Source organism: Coregonus lavaretus, assembly GCF_964263955.1.
Source record: "Coregonus lavaretus genome assembly, chromosome: 4".
In the NCBI taxonomy this organism is placed as follows: domain Eukaryota; kingdom Metazoa; phylum Chordata; class Actinopteri; order Salmoniformes; family Salmonidae; genus Coregonus; species Coregonus lavaretus.
In genome coordinates this window covers 59,397,048-59,412,546 of record NC_139991.1, presented here as the reverse complement: position 1 = coordinate 59,412,546, position 15,499 = coordinate 59,397,048, and the positions used below count along the sequence as shown (strand labels likewise).

At 44.3% G+C, this 15,499-nt stretch overlaps 1 protein-coding gene across 1 annotated transcript in view; it reads left to right on the top strand.

The window, feature by feature from the left end:
* LOC311127383 (dimethylglycine dehydrogenase, mitochondrial-like) overlaps nt 1-14,317 on the top strand; it is a 28,671-nt gene extending 14,354 nt beyond the window's left edge. Inside the window, exons 6-17 of the mRNA XM_084159231.1 lie at nt 1,092-1,186; nt 1,332-1,485; nt 1,645-1,843; nt 2,032-2,201; nt 3,757-3,910; nt 10,361-10,526; nt 10,803-10,933; nt 11,486-11,703; nt 11,807-11,964; nt 12,041-12,100; nt 12,348-12,482; nt 12,762-14,317. Coding sequence (XP_084015357.1) covers nt 1,092-1,186; nt 1,332-1,485; nt 1,645-1,843; nt 2,032-2,201; nt 3,757-3,910; nt 10,361-10,526; nt 10,803-10,933; nt 11,486-11,703; nt 11,807-11,964; nt 12,041-12,100; nt 12,348-12,482; nt 12,762-12,974 — 1,853 coding nt within the window. The 3' untranslated portion in view covers nt 12,975-14,317. The remainder of the gene's footprint in view (nt 1-1,091; nt 1,187-1,331; nt 1,486-1,644; nt 1,844-2,031; nt 2,202-3,756; nt 3,911-10,360; nt 10,527-10,802; nt 10,934-11,485; nt 11,704-11,806; nt 11,965-12,040; nt 12,101-12,347; nt 12,483-12,761) is intronic.
* Nucleotides 14,318-15,499: the final 1,182 nt, after the last annotated feature.

The following is a 15,499-nucleotide window of genomic DNA, read 5'->3' as shown; positions in this document are numbered from 1 at the left end:
GTTCCCAAACTGTGGGGCGCGGGGGGGGGCTTTAAACGTACCGTACTCTTGAAAGTTGTAATAGAAGAATACACAAGGTGCAATTTTGAAATTTGGTAGTGCATCATCAGTTTCTCTTGTCATGTTAGTCATTGCATACCTTAGAGAGCAATTTATAACTTGTCAGAAATGTCCAGATCAACTAGCCCATGTCAGCTAACATTTTTTTATTTAGGTTTTTTAGCCAATAGATATTGTTGTACTTTTTTTGTCACATGGATACACATTAGACATGGCAAAACGTATAGAATTGCAAGAGAAGTTGCTTTAAAACTGCAAAATGTTCTTTGCACCCCATGACAAAATGTTTACAATTGCAGGAAATAAGCTTTAAACCTGCAAACAGTGCTTTTGCCCATAGAAATAGAGGTGGCGTGTGTGCGCCACCTCTATAAAGATAAAACATTTGAGTAATTTAATAGGATCTCTATGGTGGAGCCTTAGTGTTGGAACCATATTCAGACAGACATACAGCTAACTCTGTTAGTGTAATGTAGCGGCCCTTAACACCATGTCTCAATCTGAAGCCCCATGGTTCTTGCCTAAACTAGTGGACTATATAGGATACCATTTCGGACACAGCCCATGTCTGAGTGGCATAGAGTACATCATAATACTGTAGTAACAGTCATGCTCTCACTTTTCTTAGCTACCAGCTTTTACACTCTGTATCTGGGATTCTACTATTCTACAATTTTACGGCCATTTTCTGCTCAAGACAACCCTAGACACACATACACACTCCTCCATTTATGTTATTATCTTTTTACAATCCTCTGTGGGACCCAGTTGGCTTGACAGTGTTTTGATCTCAGGAAGTGAAGGCTGGGTTGGTAGAGGGTAGAAAGTGTAAGTGTGTGTGAGGCTCTATTCTTAACCTTTTTTAGCTTTCCTTGTGGTGGAGACTGGAGCGGTTCAGGGATGGCTGTTTACACCCTGCTGGTGTCTTTCTCCCTACTGTCTGTGTGTTAACTGCTTCCTGGTCTCCTCAAAACTCCTCAATACGCCTTTGCAGACCATGAACTCATTACTAATCTTTGATTGGTCAACAGGTTTCTGGGCCCGGGAAGTTGGCCAGCTGATTGGCTTTGAGCACCCCACTATCCCTGTCCATCACCAGTATGTTGTCACAGCAACAGTGCCTGAGGTACTAATTTAATTACATTTTAATGTCTTACTGTATGAACTATCCTTCAGTGTGCCTATTTTACACTAAATGTGTTGTGACGTTTAACAGCTAACAGCGTTTGATTTGATGTTGAAGAAAGTTTTATGTGTTTTGTTGTGTCTAGGTGAAGGCCCTAAAGACAGAGCTGCCAGTGATCAGGGACCTGGAGGGTTCCTACTACCTCAGACAGGAGAGAGATGGACTGCTGTTTGGACCCTACGAGAGAGAGGAGAAGATGGTGTTGCAGGACTCCTGGGTTAAAGATGGAGTACCACCAGGTCTGTCTGTCTGTCTGCTGATCTCTCTATTGCTCTCTCACCCTCTCTCTCTCTCTCACCCTCTCTCTCGCCCTCTCTCTCTATGCCTAACCTCAGTTGTACTCTCTGTGTGTGTGTGTGTGTGTGTGTGTGTGTGTGTGTGTGTGTGTGTTGGAACAGGTTTTGGTAAGGAGTTGTTTGAGTCAGACCTGGACCGTATCATGGATCACGTAGAAATGGCCATGGAGATGGTGCCTGTGCTGAAGATTGCTGACATCATCAACATTGTGTCTGGACCAATCACCTACACCCCTGACCTCCTTCCTATGGTTGGACCGCACCAGGGAGCACGCAACTACTGGACCGCCATCGGCTTCGGGTAAACAGGAGTGGGAGTGTTTGTGGGTTTGTGTGTTTGGGATGGGGTCTGGGTGGATGGTGTAGTGTGAAAGTTCTAAGCATCTTCCCTATTGTGGGAACTATAAAAGCCTTATTATGTTTGATTGACAGGGAGTAGGAGGTTGTAGCTTAAAGTCATACCTCACGGTCTGTGTGTGTGTGTCCCAGGTATGGAGTGATCCATGCCGGTGGCATTGGGAAGTTCCTCAGTGATTGGATCGTGACAGGGGAACCTCCCTATGACCTCATTGAGTGTGACCCCAACCGGTATGGAAAATGGACCACTGTACCCTACATGTGTGCCAAGGCCAGAGAGTCCTATGGATTCAACAATGTGGGTGAGTAGTCACTACCAATGTTCCCTCAAATGTTTTTCATCACTGAGCAAATTTCAGGTCTTCTATGCACAAACTTGAAGGTTGTGAAAATTCGGTGCAACTTCTGGCACGTTTACTGTGAACACTGAGGCTGTACCCGCTTTAAGTTAGTTTTAACAGTGGTCAAGTAGGCTACTGGGGGCGGCAGGTAGCTTAGTGGGTAAGAGCGTTGGGCCAGTAACCGAAAGGTCGCTGGTTCTAATCCCCGAGCCGACTAGGTGAAAAATCTGTCGATGTGCCCTTAAGCAAGGCACTTAACCCTAATTGCTCCTGTAAGTCGCTCTCGATAAGAGCGTCTGCTAAATGACGTAAATGTACTGTGGCTATTTAATCATAATATAGGCCTACCAGAGTGACCTACCATCAAAGACAATGGAGAAAATGCATCCCATAACATTTTAACATGGAAATAGCTGTTCTATCGTTCAGCCTACAGTAGCAGCCAATGTGTGGTGTTCAATGTAGGCCTACATTCCATGAGACTTTTGGAGAAAAAAAACATGCAGGGCTTGACATTAACCTGTTTATCCACTTGTCCTTCAGACAAGGAGGTGACTGAAAATGTTGTTGTGTTTGATGCAAGAAACCACTTTACAAAATAAAATGCATAATTTTTCCCATTCCATTATTACAGAGAATCAGACAAATTATGCTACCCTCTGCTTACTTAGCTTATGCAAGCCTGTCTCAAAATACAACACAGCCCCTTTAAGACAAAAAAAGCAATTTTACCTGACTCGCTTTTCAAAGATTTTGTGCTCTTGTAGGAAGCAATCACTCCCCCATTGCTGACAACAAATTATCTATAACTGAGCTAATAACTCAGTAACTAGCAAAGGATATGAACAAATGTACAAATGTGCGCACGTTGCTACATGTGGCTCTCGCTTTGATCACAAAACAAGCGCATCTAATCACGACCGCTCATGCTGTAAAAACAGTCCAGTTCAAAATGAATGGCACAGGTCCATATATGGCAATGGTCTATTTGCATATAGGCCTACTGCAGCTTTGATTGGTTATGGCGCACCGGTCTGTGTAGAGTAGGGGCCTGAGTCGTGCCTGTCAATGCAATATAATCCTACTCCGATGCATTCTGCCTACAATAAAATCTCTTGCATAGTTCGTTTTGTTTCGGCATGTTGCATTGAAAGTGGCTAATATTATGTTGATCACTCACAATTCCCACGGTAAAGGGAAACGTTGAAAGTGTTACCTAATGGGGAAAACTGAGTGAAGTTCAATCTTGTGCTTCTCTGTGCGCGCTGATATTTATTCGACACGGCAGAGTCCCAGGGAGCTGCGCACGTGCGCAGCTTAGAGAGAACATTGGTCACTACTCGGTACTCTGGCTGGCCTATAGTGGAGAACGGGTTTGGACAACTGGTTAGTGGGTTTTCAACTCATTGGATTTCTTCACTTGATGAAGTAAAGGCATGTCCTAGTCAAGAATGTTAAGAATTAATCTGTTTTAATGTCTTTCTCTCCCTCTCGCTCTCCTTCCCCCCTCTCTCAGTGGGCTACCCTAAAGAGGAGCGTTTTGCGGGCCGTCCGACCCACAGGACCAGTGGTGTGTATGAGCTGCTAAAGGGGAAGGCTTCCATGGGATTCCACGCTGGCTGGGAACAGCCTCACTGGTTCTATAAGCCTGGAGACGATGCCGGTTACAAGTAAGATACCAAACCAGTCAATCAATCAATCAATCAATCAATCAATACAAATATGACACTAAACTGAGTGTTAACCCAATGAGTCCCACCATAACGCCGGCGTGATTTAGGACTTCAAACCCCTTTTATACATTGTGTGTTTGAGCTACAGACTTATACCATTGGATTTGTCTATTTCGTCTGCATCGGTAGATACCAACCATTAGTCTGTGTGATTAACTGGGGCAGAGTTAGAAAGTTGTTTGTGAGACAAGGGTAGATTCCGCCGGAACCGGGTCTTATTACAAAAACGTCTGTAGAGTCGGAATGGTTTGAGATACAAACTATTAAAAGCTATCTATGAGACTCGCACGAACACGCAAGTGTAACATGTTTTGCTCTATGATGCTCACAAGAGTCGTTAGAAGGTAAGAAGTTCCTCAACATAGAAGATCATAGGAAATCCCAGGACATAGTGTCTATAATACTGTAATAAGCTCACAGTTGCTGTCACAAACTCCAAACTCCACACAATTGTCACTGACTAGTAGGATATTCATTTCCCACAGAGCAAACAATTTCTGTACATATAAATTCATTTTTTTAAAGTTTATGCTTTGACTGACCTTTAAAAAAAATATATTGACACACACACACACACGACAGCAGTGTGGTTTCGTCCCGGTGCAGCTGAGTGTGTGTTAGAATGTTCAAGGACTTGGTGTTCTTTCTTTTTGGGATGGAAGGGGAGAGGTAATGATAGGCTGGACAGCTCCCAGTGGAGGAATGGAGACCACCCCCTGTAAATATATCAGCCAGCCCCAATGGGTCTTACAGAGGTGAGCTCACCGAATGTACCATGGCATTATGTAACAGTTACTCTACCTAGCACAATATAACAATTTAGAGAGAACATCAAAACACATTTATTTACATGTAATGCCTTGGGAAATAAATCATGTGTAGCTACTGTTCAATACCCTTTATAAATCAAATCAAACTTGTTTTGTCACATGCGCCGACAGGTGTTACCTTACCGTGAAATGCTTACTTACAAGCCCTTAACCAACAATGCAGTTCTTGAAAGAGTTAAGAAAATATTTACCAAATAAACTAAAGTAAAAAGTAACACAATAAAATAGCAATAACGAGGCTATATACAGGGGGTACCGGTACTGAGTCAATGTGCGGGGGACAGGTTAGTTGAGGTAATTTGTACATGTAGGTAGGGGTAAAGTGACTATGCATAGATAATAAACAGAGAGTAGCAGCAGTGTAAAAACAAAGGGGGGTGTCAATGTAAATAGTCTGGGTGGCCATTTGATTAATTGTTCAGCAGACTTATGGCTTGGAGGTAGAAGCTGTTAAGGAACCTTTTGGTCTTAGACTTGGCGCTCCAGTACTGCTTGCCGTGCGGTAGTAGAGAGAACAGTTTATGACTTGGGTGACTGGAGTCTTTGACAATTTTTTGGGCTTTCCTCTGACACCGCCTAGTATATAGGTCCTGGATGGCAGGAAGCTTGGCCCCAGTGATGTACTGGGCCGTACGCACTACCCTCTGTAGCGCCTTACGGTCAGAGGGCGAGCAGTTGCTATACCAGGCGGTGATGCAACCGGTCAGGATGCTCTCGATGGTGCAGCTGTATAACTTTTTGAGGATCTGGGGACCCATGCCAAATCTTTTCAGTCTCCTGAGGGGGAAAAAGTGTTGTCGTGCCCTCTTTACGACTGTCTTGGTGTGTTTGGACCATGATAGTTCGTTTGTGATGTGGACACCAAGGAACTTGAAACTCTCTACCCGCTCCACTACAGCCCCGTCGATGTTAATGTGGGCCTGTTCGGCCTGCCTTTTCCTGTAGTCCACGATCAGCTCCTTTGTCTTGCTCACATTGAGGGAGAAGTTGTTGTCCTGGCACCACACTGCCAGGTCTCTGACGACCTCCCTATAGGCTGTGATCAGGCCTACCACTGTTGTGTCATCAGCAAACTTAATGATGGTGTTGGAGTCGTGTTTGGCCACGCTGTCGTAGGTGAACAGGGAGTACAGGAGGGGACTAAGCATGCACCCCTGAGGGGCCCCAGTGTTGAGGATCAGCGTGGCAGACTTATTGTTGCCTATCCTTACCGCCTGAGGGCAGCCTGTCAAGAAGTCCAGGATCCAGTTGCAGAGGGAGGTGTTTAGTCCCAGGGTCCTTAGCTTAGTGATGAGCTTTGTGGGCACAATGGTGTTGAATGCTGAGCTGTAGTCAATTAACAGCATTCTCACATAGGTGTTCCTTTTGTCCAGGTGGGAAAGGGCAGTGTGGAGTGTGATTGAGATTGCGTCATCTGTGGATCTGTTGGGGCGGAATGCGAATTGGAGTGGGTCTAGGGTATCTGGCATGATGCTGTTGATGTGAGCCATGACCAGCCTTTCAAAGCACTTCATGGCTACCGACGTGAGTGCTACGGGGCGGTTATCATTCAGGCAGGTTACCTATGCTTCCTTGGGCAGAGGGACTATGGTGGTCTGCTTGAAACATGTAGGTATTACGGACTTGGTCAGGGAGAGGTTGAAAATGTCAGTGAAGACACTTGCCAGTTGGTCCGCGCATGCTTTGAGTATACGTCCTGGTAATCCATCTGGCCCTGCGGCTTTGTGAATGTTGACCTGTTTAAAGGTCTTGCTCACATCGGCTACAGAGAGCGTTATCACACAGTCATCTGGAACAGCTGGTGCTCTCATGCATGCTTCAGTGTTGCTTGCCTCGAAGCGAGCATAAAAGGCATTTAGCTCGTCTGGTAGGCTTGTGTCACTGGGCAGCTCGCGGCTGGGTTTCCCTTTTGTAGTCCGTAATAGTTTTCAAGCCCTGCCACATCCGACCAGCATCAGAGCCGGTGTAGTAGGATTCAATCTTAATCCTGTATTAACGCATTGCCTTTTTGATGGTTCGTCTGAGGGCATAGCTGGATTTATTTTAAGCGTCCGGATTAGTGTCCCGCTCCTTGAAAAGCGGCAGCTCTAGTCTTTAGCTCGATACGGATGTTGCCTGTAATCCATGGCTTCTGGTTGGGATATGTACGTACGGTCATTGTGGGGATGACGTCGTCAATGCACGTGCAGGTGGTATACTCCTCAATGCCATTGGATGAATCCCGGAACATATTTCAGTCTGTGCTAGCAAAACAGTCTTGTAGCGTAGCATCCGCGTCATCTAAACACTAGACTGATAATATCAGTCCAACTTCATCCTCATGTGTTGGTCTGAAACCACTTTTGTTTTAAGAGCTGGAGGTGTTTTGGAGATCAAACCTAGGGTTAGGTTCCAGTTGGCCCATTTAAACTCAGGTTTAGGATCCAGTTGGCCAACTCAAACCCAGGGTTAGCTTCCACTTGGCCACCCACAAGTGGCTGACTAGGCTATTTATTGGCTCAGAGAATCTAGCACAATCTGTGGAATTTCTTTATGAAATTATGCCCATGGTATATGAAAATAGTTGTCCATATGTAAAACTATAAAAACCTACTGTATAAGGGCTCAGTGATGCAACATTATGTAAGTACTGGCTGTGAATAGTCTCCTTCCTAATGCCATGTCCTTGTATGACTGTTATTTTATAGCACAGCGTTAAGTCTGGCAAGAAACTCTAGCCAAACACTATATATACAATTGTATGTGGACACCCCTTCAAATTAGTAGATTCTGCTATTTCAGCCAGACCTGTTGCTGACAGGGTATAAAATCGAGCTCACAGTAACATTGGCAGTAGAATGGCCTTACTGAAGAGCTCAGTGACTTTCAACGTGGCACCGTCATAGGATGCCACCTTTCCAGCAAGTCAGTTTGTAAAATGTCTGCCCTGCTAGATCTGCCCCGGTCAACTGTAAGTGCTGTTATTGTGAAGTGGAAATGTCTAGGAGCAACAACGACTCAGCCGCGAAGTGGTAGGCCAAACAAGCTCACAGAATGGGACCGCCGCGTGCAGAAGCGCGTTTCCATGGCCGACAAGCCGCACGCACACAAGCCTACACAAGCCTAAGATCACCATGCGCAATGCCAAGCGTTGGCTGGAGTATTGTAAAGCTTGCCGTCATTGGCCTCTAGAGCAGTGGAAATGCATTCTATGGAGTGATGAATCACGCTTCACCATCTGGCAGTCCTACGGACTAATCTGGGTTTGGTGGATGCCAGGAGAACTCTACCTGCACGAATGCATAGTGATACCTGTAAAGTTTGGTGGAGGAGGAATAATGGTTTGGGGCTGTTTTTCATGGTTCGGGCTAGGCCCCTTAGTTCCAGTGAAGGGAAAGCTTAACGCTACAGCATACAATGACATTCTAGACAATTCTGTGCTTCCAACTTTGTGGCAACGGTTTGGGAAGGCCCTTTCCTGTTTCAGCATGACAATGCACCCGTGCACAAAGCGAGGTCCATACAAAATTGGTTTGTCGAGATCAGTATGGAAGAACTTGCACAGAGCCCTGACCTCAACCCCATCGAACACCTTTGGGATGAATTGGAACGCTGACTGCAAGCCAGGCCTAATCGGACAACATCAGTGCCCGATCTCACTAATGCGCTTGTGGCTGAATGGACGCAAGTCTCCGCAGCAATGTTCCAACATCTAGTGGAAAGCCTTCCCAGAAGAGTGGAGGCTGATATAGCAGCAAAAGTCTAGGTCCAAAAGGCTTCTTTAACAGCTTCTACCCCCAAGCCATAAGATTCCTGAACAGCTAATCATGGCTACCCGGACTATTTGCATTGTCCCCCCCACCCCCTCTTTTACGCTGCTGCTACTCTGTTTATTATCTATGCATAGTCACTTTAACTCTACCCACATGTACATATTACCTAAATTACCTCGACTAACCGGTGCCCCTGAACATTGACTCTCTACCGGTATCCCCTGTATATAGCCTCCCTATTGTTATTTTATTTTACTGCTGCGCTTTAATTATTTGTTACATTGTTGGTTAAGGGCTTGTAAGTAAGCATTTCACTGTAAGGTCTACACCTGTTGTATTTTGCACATGTGGCAAATTAAATTTGATTTGAAACGGGGGACCAACTCCATATTAATGCCCATGATTTTGGAACGAGATGTTCGACGAGACGTGTCCACATACATTTGGTCATGGAGTGTATGTGTATACAGTGCCTTCGGACAGAATTCAGACCCCTTGACTTTTCCCTCATTTGTCTTTTGGTCTGGAGTCCAAATTGGAGATTTTTGGTTCCAACCGCCGTGTCTTTGTGAGACGCGGTGTGGGTGAATGGATGATCTCTGCATGTGTAGTTCCCATCGTAAAGCATGGAGGAGGTGGTGTTATTGTGTGGGGGTGCTTTGCTGGTTACACTGTCTGTGAAGTTATTTAGAATTCAAGGCACACATAACCAGCATGGCTACCACAGCATTCTGCAGCAATACGCCATCCCATCTGGTTTGGGTCCCACTATCATTTGTTTTTCAACAGGACAATGACTCAACACACCTCCAGGCTGTGTAAGGGCTATTTTACCAAGAAGGAGAGTGATGGAATGCTGAATCAGATGACCTAGCCTCCACAATCCCCCAACCTCAACCCAATTGAGATGGTTTGGGATGAGTCGGACGGCAGAGTGAAGGAAAAGCAGCCAACAAGTGCTCAGCATATGTTGGAACTCCTTCAAGACTGTTGGAAAAGCATTCCAGGTGAAGCTGGTTGAGAGAATGCCAAGAGTGTGCAAAGCTGTCGTCAAGGCAAAGGGTGGCTATTTGAAAAATCTCAAATATAAAATATATTTTGATTTGTTTAACACTTTTTTGGTTACTACATGATTCCATATGTGATATTTCATAGTTCTGATGTCTTCACTATTATTCTACAATGTAGAAAATAGTAAAAAATAAAGAAAAACCCTTGAATGAGTAGGTGTGTCCAAACTTTTGACTGGTACTGTATATGTCTAGTGAGTGTGTGTTGCGTCAGTGCAAGATAGGGTCAGTGCAGATAGTTCGGGTACCATTAATTTACTATTTAGCAGTCTTATGGCTTGTGGGTAGAAGCTGTCTCGAAGCCTGTTGGTCCGAGAGCCGATGCCGGTACCATTTTGCCAGACGGTAGCAGAGTGAACAGTCTATGGCTTGGATGGCTGGAGTCTTTGGCAATTTTTCGGGCCTTCCTCTGAGACCGCCTGATATAGAGGTCCCGGATGGCAGGGAGCTCTGCCCCAGTGATGTATTGGGTTGTCCGCACCACCCTCTGTAGCACTTTGCGGTCGAGGGCGGTGCATTTGCCATACTAAGCGGTGATGCAGCCAGTCAAGATGCTCTCGATGGTGCAGCTGTATAACTTTTTGAGGATCCAAATATTTTCAGCCTCCTGAGCGGGAAGAGGCGCTGCCTTGCTCTCTTCACGACTGTGCAGGTCTGTCCCAGCCAATACTTTGTCATTACATTTTAAATAAACCAAGTAACTAACCCCCAAGTGTCTGTCTGTTTACTCCCCAGGCCCAGTTTCAGGCGTACCAACTGGTTCGGTCCAGTGGGGAGGGAGTGTAAGCTGGTGATGGAGAAGGTTGGGGTCGTTGACCTGACACCCTTTGGCAAGTTCATGGTTAAAGGGAAGGATTCTCAGAAACTGCTGGACAGACTGTTCGCCAACACTATGCCCAAGGTAAGGATAACACTATACACAACTACTCACTGTATTACAACTCACTGTATTACAACTCACCATGCTTCTATATTACTTCTTACTGTATCTCACCAACACTAGGCCCAAAGCGAGAGGGACTGTATCACTGCATCGCACCAGGCAAAACTCAGTCACTCTCATAGACAGCTCACTGCACCACTGTATAACTCACTATTGCCAACAGGTGGCAGTGTTCAGTTTGCTGCCCAGTTAGAGGTTTATGTTAAATTTATGTTTCACTCTCTCCCATGTCAGGTGGGCCTGACTAACATCAGCCACATGTTGACCCCCACTGGGAGAGTCTACGCTGAGGTCACCATTACCCAGCTCACACCTGGAGAGTTCCTCCTCATCACAGGATCTGGATCAGAGCTACACGACCTCAGGTAACACTGACTGACTGACTGACTAACTGACTGACTGACTGACTGACTAGCCCAGGCCAGCAAGGTGTAGAGTCAAGCCGTCCCATATAAAATTATTCAGTATTCCATTATATAACATTATTCTAACCCACTTAGAAACACTGGTAGTATAACTCAGTAATCCAACCTCTCACAGCAGCTGTTACTGTAACGGCCCCTCTCTCTGCTCCAATAGGCACACAGCACATTAAAAACAAATGAATCTCTAATTCCTCTCACTCTATTCATTCAGCTCTCAGTCTCTCTCATACTCCCTGAGACAGTCTGGTGGTGTTGTATATCACCCCCTAGTGGTAACAGGAGAAGGGCTGACTTATCTTTTCCACCAAGGGCCATGTGGGTGCAGGGTTTTGCTCCAGCCCTACACTAATATACCTGATTCAACTAATCAAAGCTCATATCGAAGACTTTGATTAGATGAATCAACATTGTGCCGGTGTTTATTTTCCTTTCTGAGTTCCTTGAAGTTGTAAGCATAACCATATAACCCTATGGATCCCTCCCTAACCCCAGGTGGATTGAGAAAGAGGCAGCAGAGGGGGCATATGATGTAGACATTTCTAACGTGACAGAGGACATTGGGGTGTTGGGTGTGGCTGGACCAAAGGCTAGAGACGTTCTACAGAAACTCACTCAGGAGGACATGAGCGACGCAAGCTTCAAGTTCCTCCACTGCAAACCCATTCAACTGGCTGGCATCAACCTCAGAGCTATCAGGATCTCCTACACAGGTGTGTGTACGTGTGTGTGTGTTTGTGAGCTTAAACATTTTTAAGAGTACATGTAGCGTGTGAGTGAATGTACAGCTCAACTGGCTGTGTGTGTGTGTTTCAGGTGAGTTGGGCTGGGAGCTGTACATTCCTCAGAAGGACATTGCAGCGGTGTACCAGGCTATCATGGCAGCGGGAGAGGACGAGGGCATCGACAACTTTGGTACCTACGCCATGTCATCACTACGACTGGAGAAAGGCTTCAGAGGCTGGGGTGCAGAGGTGTACACACATACACACACACACACACCTTTTTAAGTTGTTTGTGGATGTTGGACTGATGTTTTTGTCTCATCAGATGAACTGTGACACCAACCCTCTGGAAGCTGGTCTGGACTACTTCATCAAACTCAACAAGGTAGACATTGTTACTAGCTACTGCTGTTTCACCAGTCAACCACTGTATGTGTGTTCAAATAGAGGTGTTCATATTCAAACATGTAGCTTATTTTTAGATGTTATGTAATTGTGCCATGTAGCCAGTATACTAAGTCTACTTAGTTAACATTTCTCCTACACACCTGTATTATTTTTTGGTTATTTATGCTACGTATAAATACAGCACACACACCCACTCTCTAACATCTCTCCCTGTCTGTCTCCAGCCTGCAGACTTCATCGGTAAGGCAGCGCTGCAGGAGATCAAAGCTAAAGGTCTGAAGAGGAAGCTTTCGTACATCACCATGGATACGGACGATGTTGACCCAGAGGGCAACGAGACCATCTGGCTCAATGGCAAAGTGAGCTGTGTGTGTGTGTACATGTTTTCCTACCTTATCAGGACCACAATGTCCTGAGAAGTCACCAGAATGTTCTGACAAGGTAGGAAAACAAGAAAAAAAATGAACTTGTTAAAATGCTATTTTAGGCTTAAGGGTTAGGTTTGGGGTTAAGGTTAGGGTTAGGTTTGGGGTTAAGGTTTGTGTGTGTGTGTCAGGTGGTATAGAGGCAACACAACATCAGAGGCTTCCACTTCCACCCAACGTTTGCCTTCCTGCAACCTTCTCTATCTCTCCTAGGTGGTTGGTAACACTACATCTGGGGCCTACAGCTACACCACCCAGCAGAGCCTGGCATTTGCTTACCTGCCAGTGGAGCTGTGTTCTGTGGGGCAGAAGGTGGAGGTGGAGATGTTGGGGAGGAAGTACCCTGCCATGGTGGTCCAGGAGCCTCTGGTCCTCACAGAACCCACCAGGACCCGGCTGCAGAAGAAGGCCAAGAGCAAGGCATAGACACTGGGGAAGGGTGGAGAACCAGCTTAGAACCAGAGTACCAGACCTGGGTTGAAAATAGGATGTTTTCTTTCAAAAATTTACAGTATGCTCCTGGTGCTAATTTCAACCCAAACGGAAGAGCCGACACCAACCAAGCAACCACACTGTGAAGTGGACTATGCTGGCTGACAAAGTGACTGTTATGAAAAAGACTGAAATGTGATGAACGATACTCAAATGACACCCTATTTCCTATTTTGTGCACTATATAGGGTATAATTTGAGACCGAGAAGTAAAAAAAAATGACTTCCTCTTTTCTGTTTGGTCATCATTTAGATTTTTGCCCTAGCACTACACAGCTGATTCAAATAATAAACGAATCATCAAGCTTTGATAATTTGAATCAACTGTGTAGTGTTAGGGCAAAAACCTAAATGTGCATCCCTTGGGGTCCCGAGGACAGAGTTTGGAAAACGTTGAGCTAGAGCAACCTAGAATGTGCCTATAAGAGCTTAACTCTAGGTTCCAATGTGGACCTATGGACACATTGGACCGTTGTCCTATACTTGTATTCATCTCAGTATTCATAGTATTACATCTCAGTATTCATAGGTCCAATGCAGCCATTTTTATCTCAATATCAAATCATTTCTGGGTAACAATTAAGTACCTAACTGTGATTGTTTTCAATTTAAATGGTCAAAAAGAAACAAAAATAGCTTCTTAGCTAAGAGCAATTTCTCAAGCAAGAATTTTGCTAGGACTGTCTGTGGGAGTGGTCTTAGTGGGAAGGGGCACACTGAAAACTAGCTGTTATTGGCAGAGGTTTGGAACTCTTTTCTTATTGGTCTATTAACTCATTTACCACCTGGTGATGTCACCAGGCAGGCCAAAACTCCATCCCACCAAAAGAGGCTGAATTTGCAGGTGGTCCTTTCAAACAGGCCTTACACTAAAAGGGCATTAGCATAATTTTCACAGTAATATTCCAACCTCGTAGTGTGGAAATGTATATAAAACACAGAAAAATCATGTTTTTGCACTGGGCCTTTAAAGTCATGATACCTTTGGCTGAAGTATTGAATCCATCCAACCATTAGAATGTGCTCATTAAGTACCTGTACCTTAACTGCTTAGCAACAGAGCCAATCACTACTGTTAGGTGGCATTTTAATGTCTCAGTATTGCAGTGTTATAATGTGCTTGAATGGCTTTTTTAATTCCAGGTATTAATGGTTATGGGGTTGAAAAGCAGAGTCTAAAAGCAAAGAGACTCTATTTTTAGAGCACAATATCTTTATCTTTATCTAAATTGTCTGTACATTTAAACATTGGTTAATTAAAGCCTATGCCAAGCTTGGTTCTGTGGTATGTGTTTTGTAATGATTCTAAATATTTCAAACACTAGAATTAATCCCTCTTGCTGGATGGAGCAACATCAATCACATTGGTTATTTTAACTTTGCTGAGTATTACAAGTGTCTCTCCACTGTACCACTACACAACAACACAATATCGAGGAGCAACCAACAATAGAAGATTCACCACAATGTAATGAATATATTGCAGGCAACCTATGTGAATCATCATACAATTAATTTAGTGAAAAGCAAAGTTTTTCTTGATCAGAACCCTGGTATGGAACACAGAACACAGAACTCTGTTACTACTACAAAATCAAATTCATTTTATTTGTCAAATGCTTCGTAAACAACAGTGAAATGCTTACTTACGGGTCCTTTTCTAACAATGCAGAGTTAAAGATAAAAATAATAATAATAGAAATAGTGACAAGGAATAAATACACAGTGAATAAGCTATTTTGAAAATGCAATTAAGGGAATTAACTGGAATGATCTCTTGTCCTATGCAGACGTGGAAGCTGATAGTCAAGTTTTTCTATCCACAATCCAGACTACATTAAATGGTTTCCTAAAGAAAATCAAATCCAAACCTGGCCAAAAGAGCACTCTTCCTTGGCTAAATGGAGAAATCTGGAAATTGATGAAAGAACGAGATTATTATCTAAAAATAGCCCTAAGATCCAAATTAGAGCATGACAGACGTAGGTTTACCATGTTGAGAAATAAGGTGATGAAGGAAATCAGACAGGCCAAGGCAAACTTTTGTATTAACATAATTGGTGAAGCAAAGGGAAATTCTAAACTGATCTGGGAGAATCTAAAAAAGTTAACAGGGAAAGACCATAGTAACACTGCAAAAAGACTAGAAATCATGGTGAATAACAATCTAACACAGGATGCAGTCGAAATAGCAATAGCCTTCAATTCCTACTTTATTGACTCTGTCAGGGTACTAACACAGAACCCCTCCACTGGTTTCTTGGGCTCAGTGCTAGTAAATGATGCTCAACCTGTCTTCATCATAAGGGAGGTTTCTGAGTCAAAGGTAGACAAGGTGATTAGCTCACTAAAGAACTCTAAAGCCAAAGATGTGTTTGGGATGGACTCTACCTTTCTTAAAAACTACAAAGAGTCACTCATTGGCCCCATTACTAAGGTCACCAACACATCTATTGGTC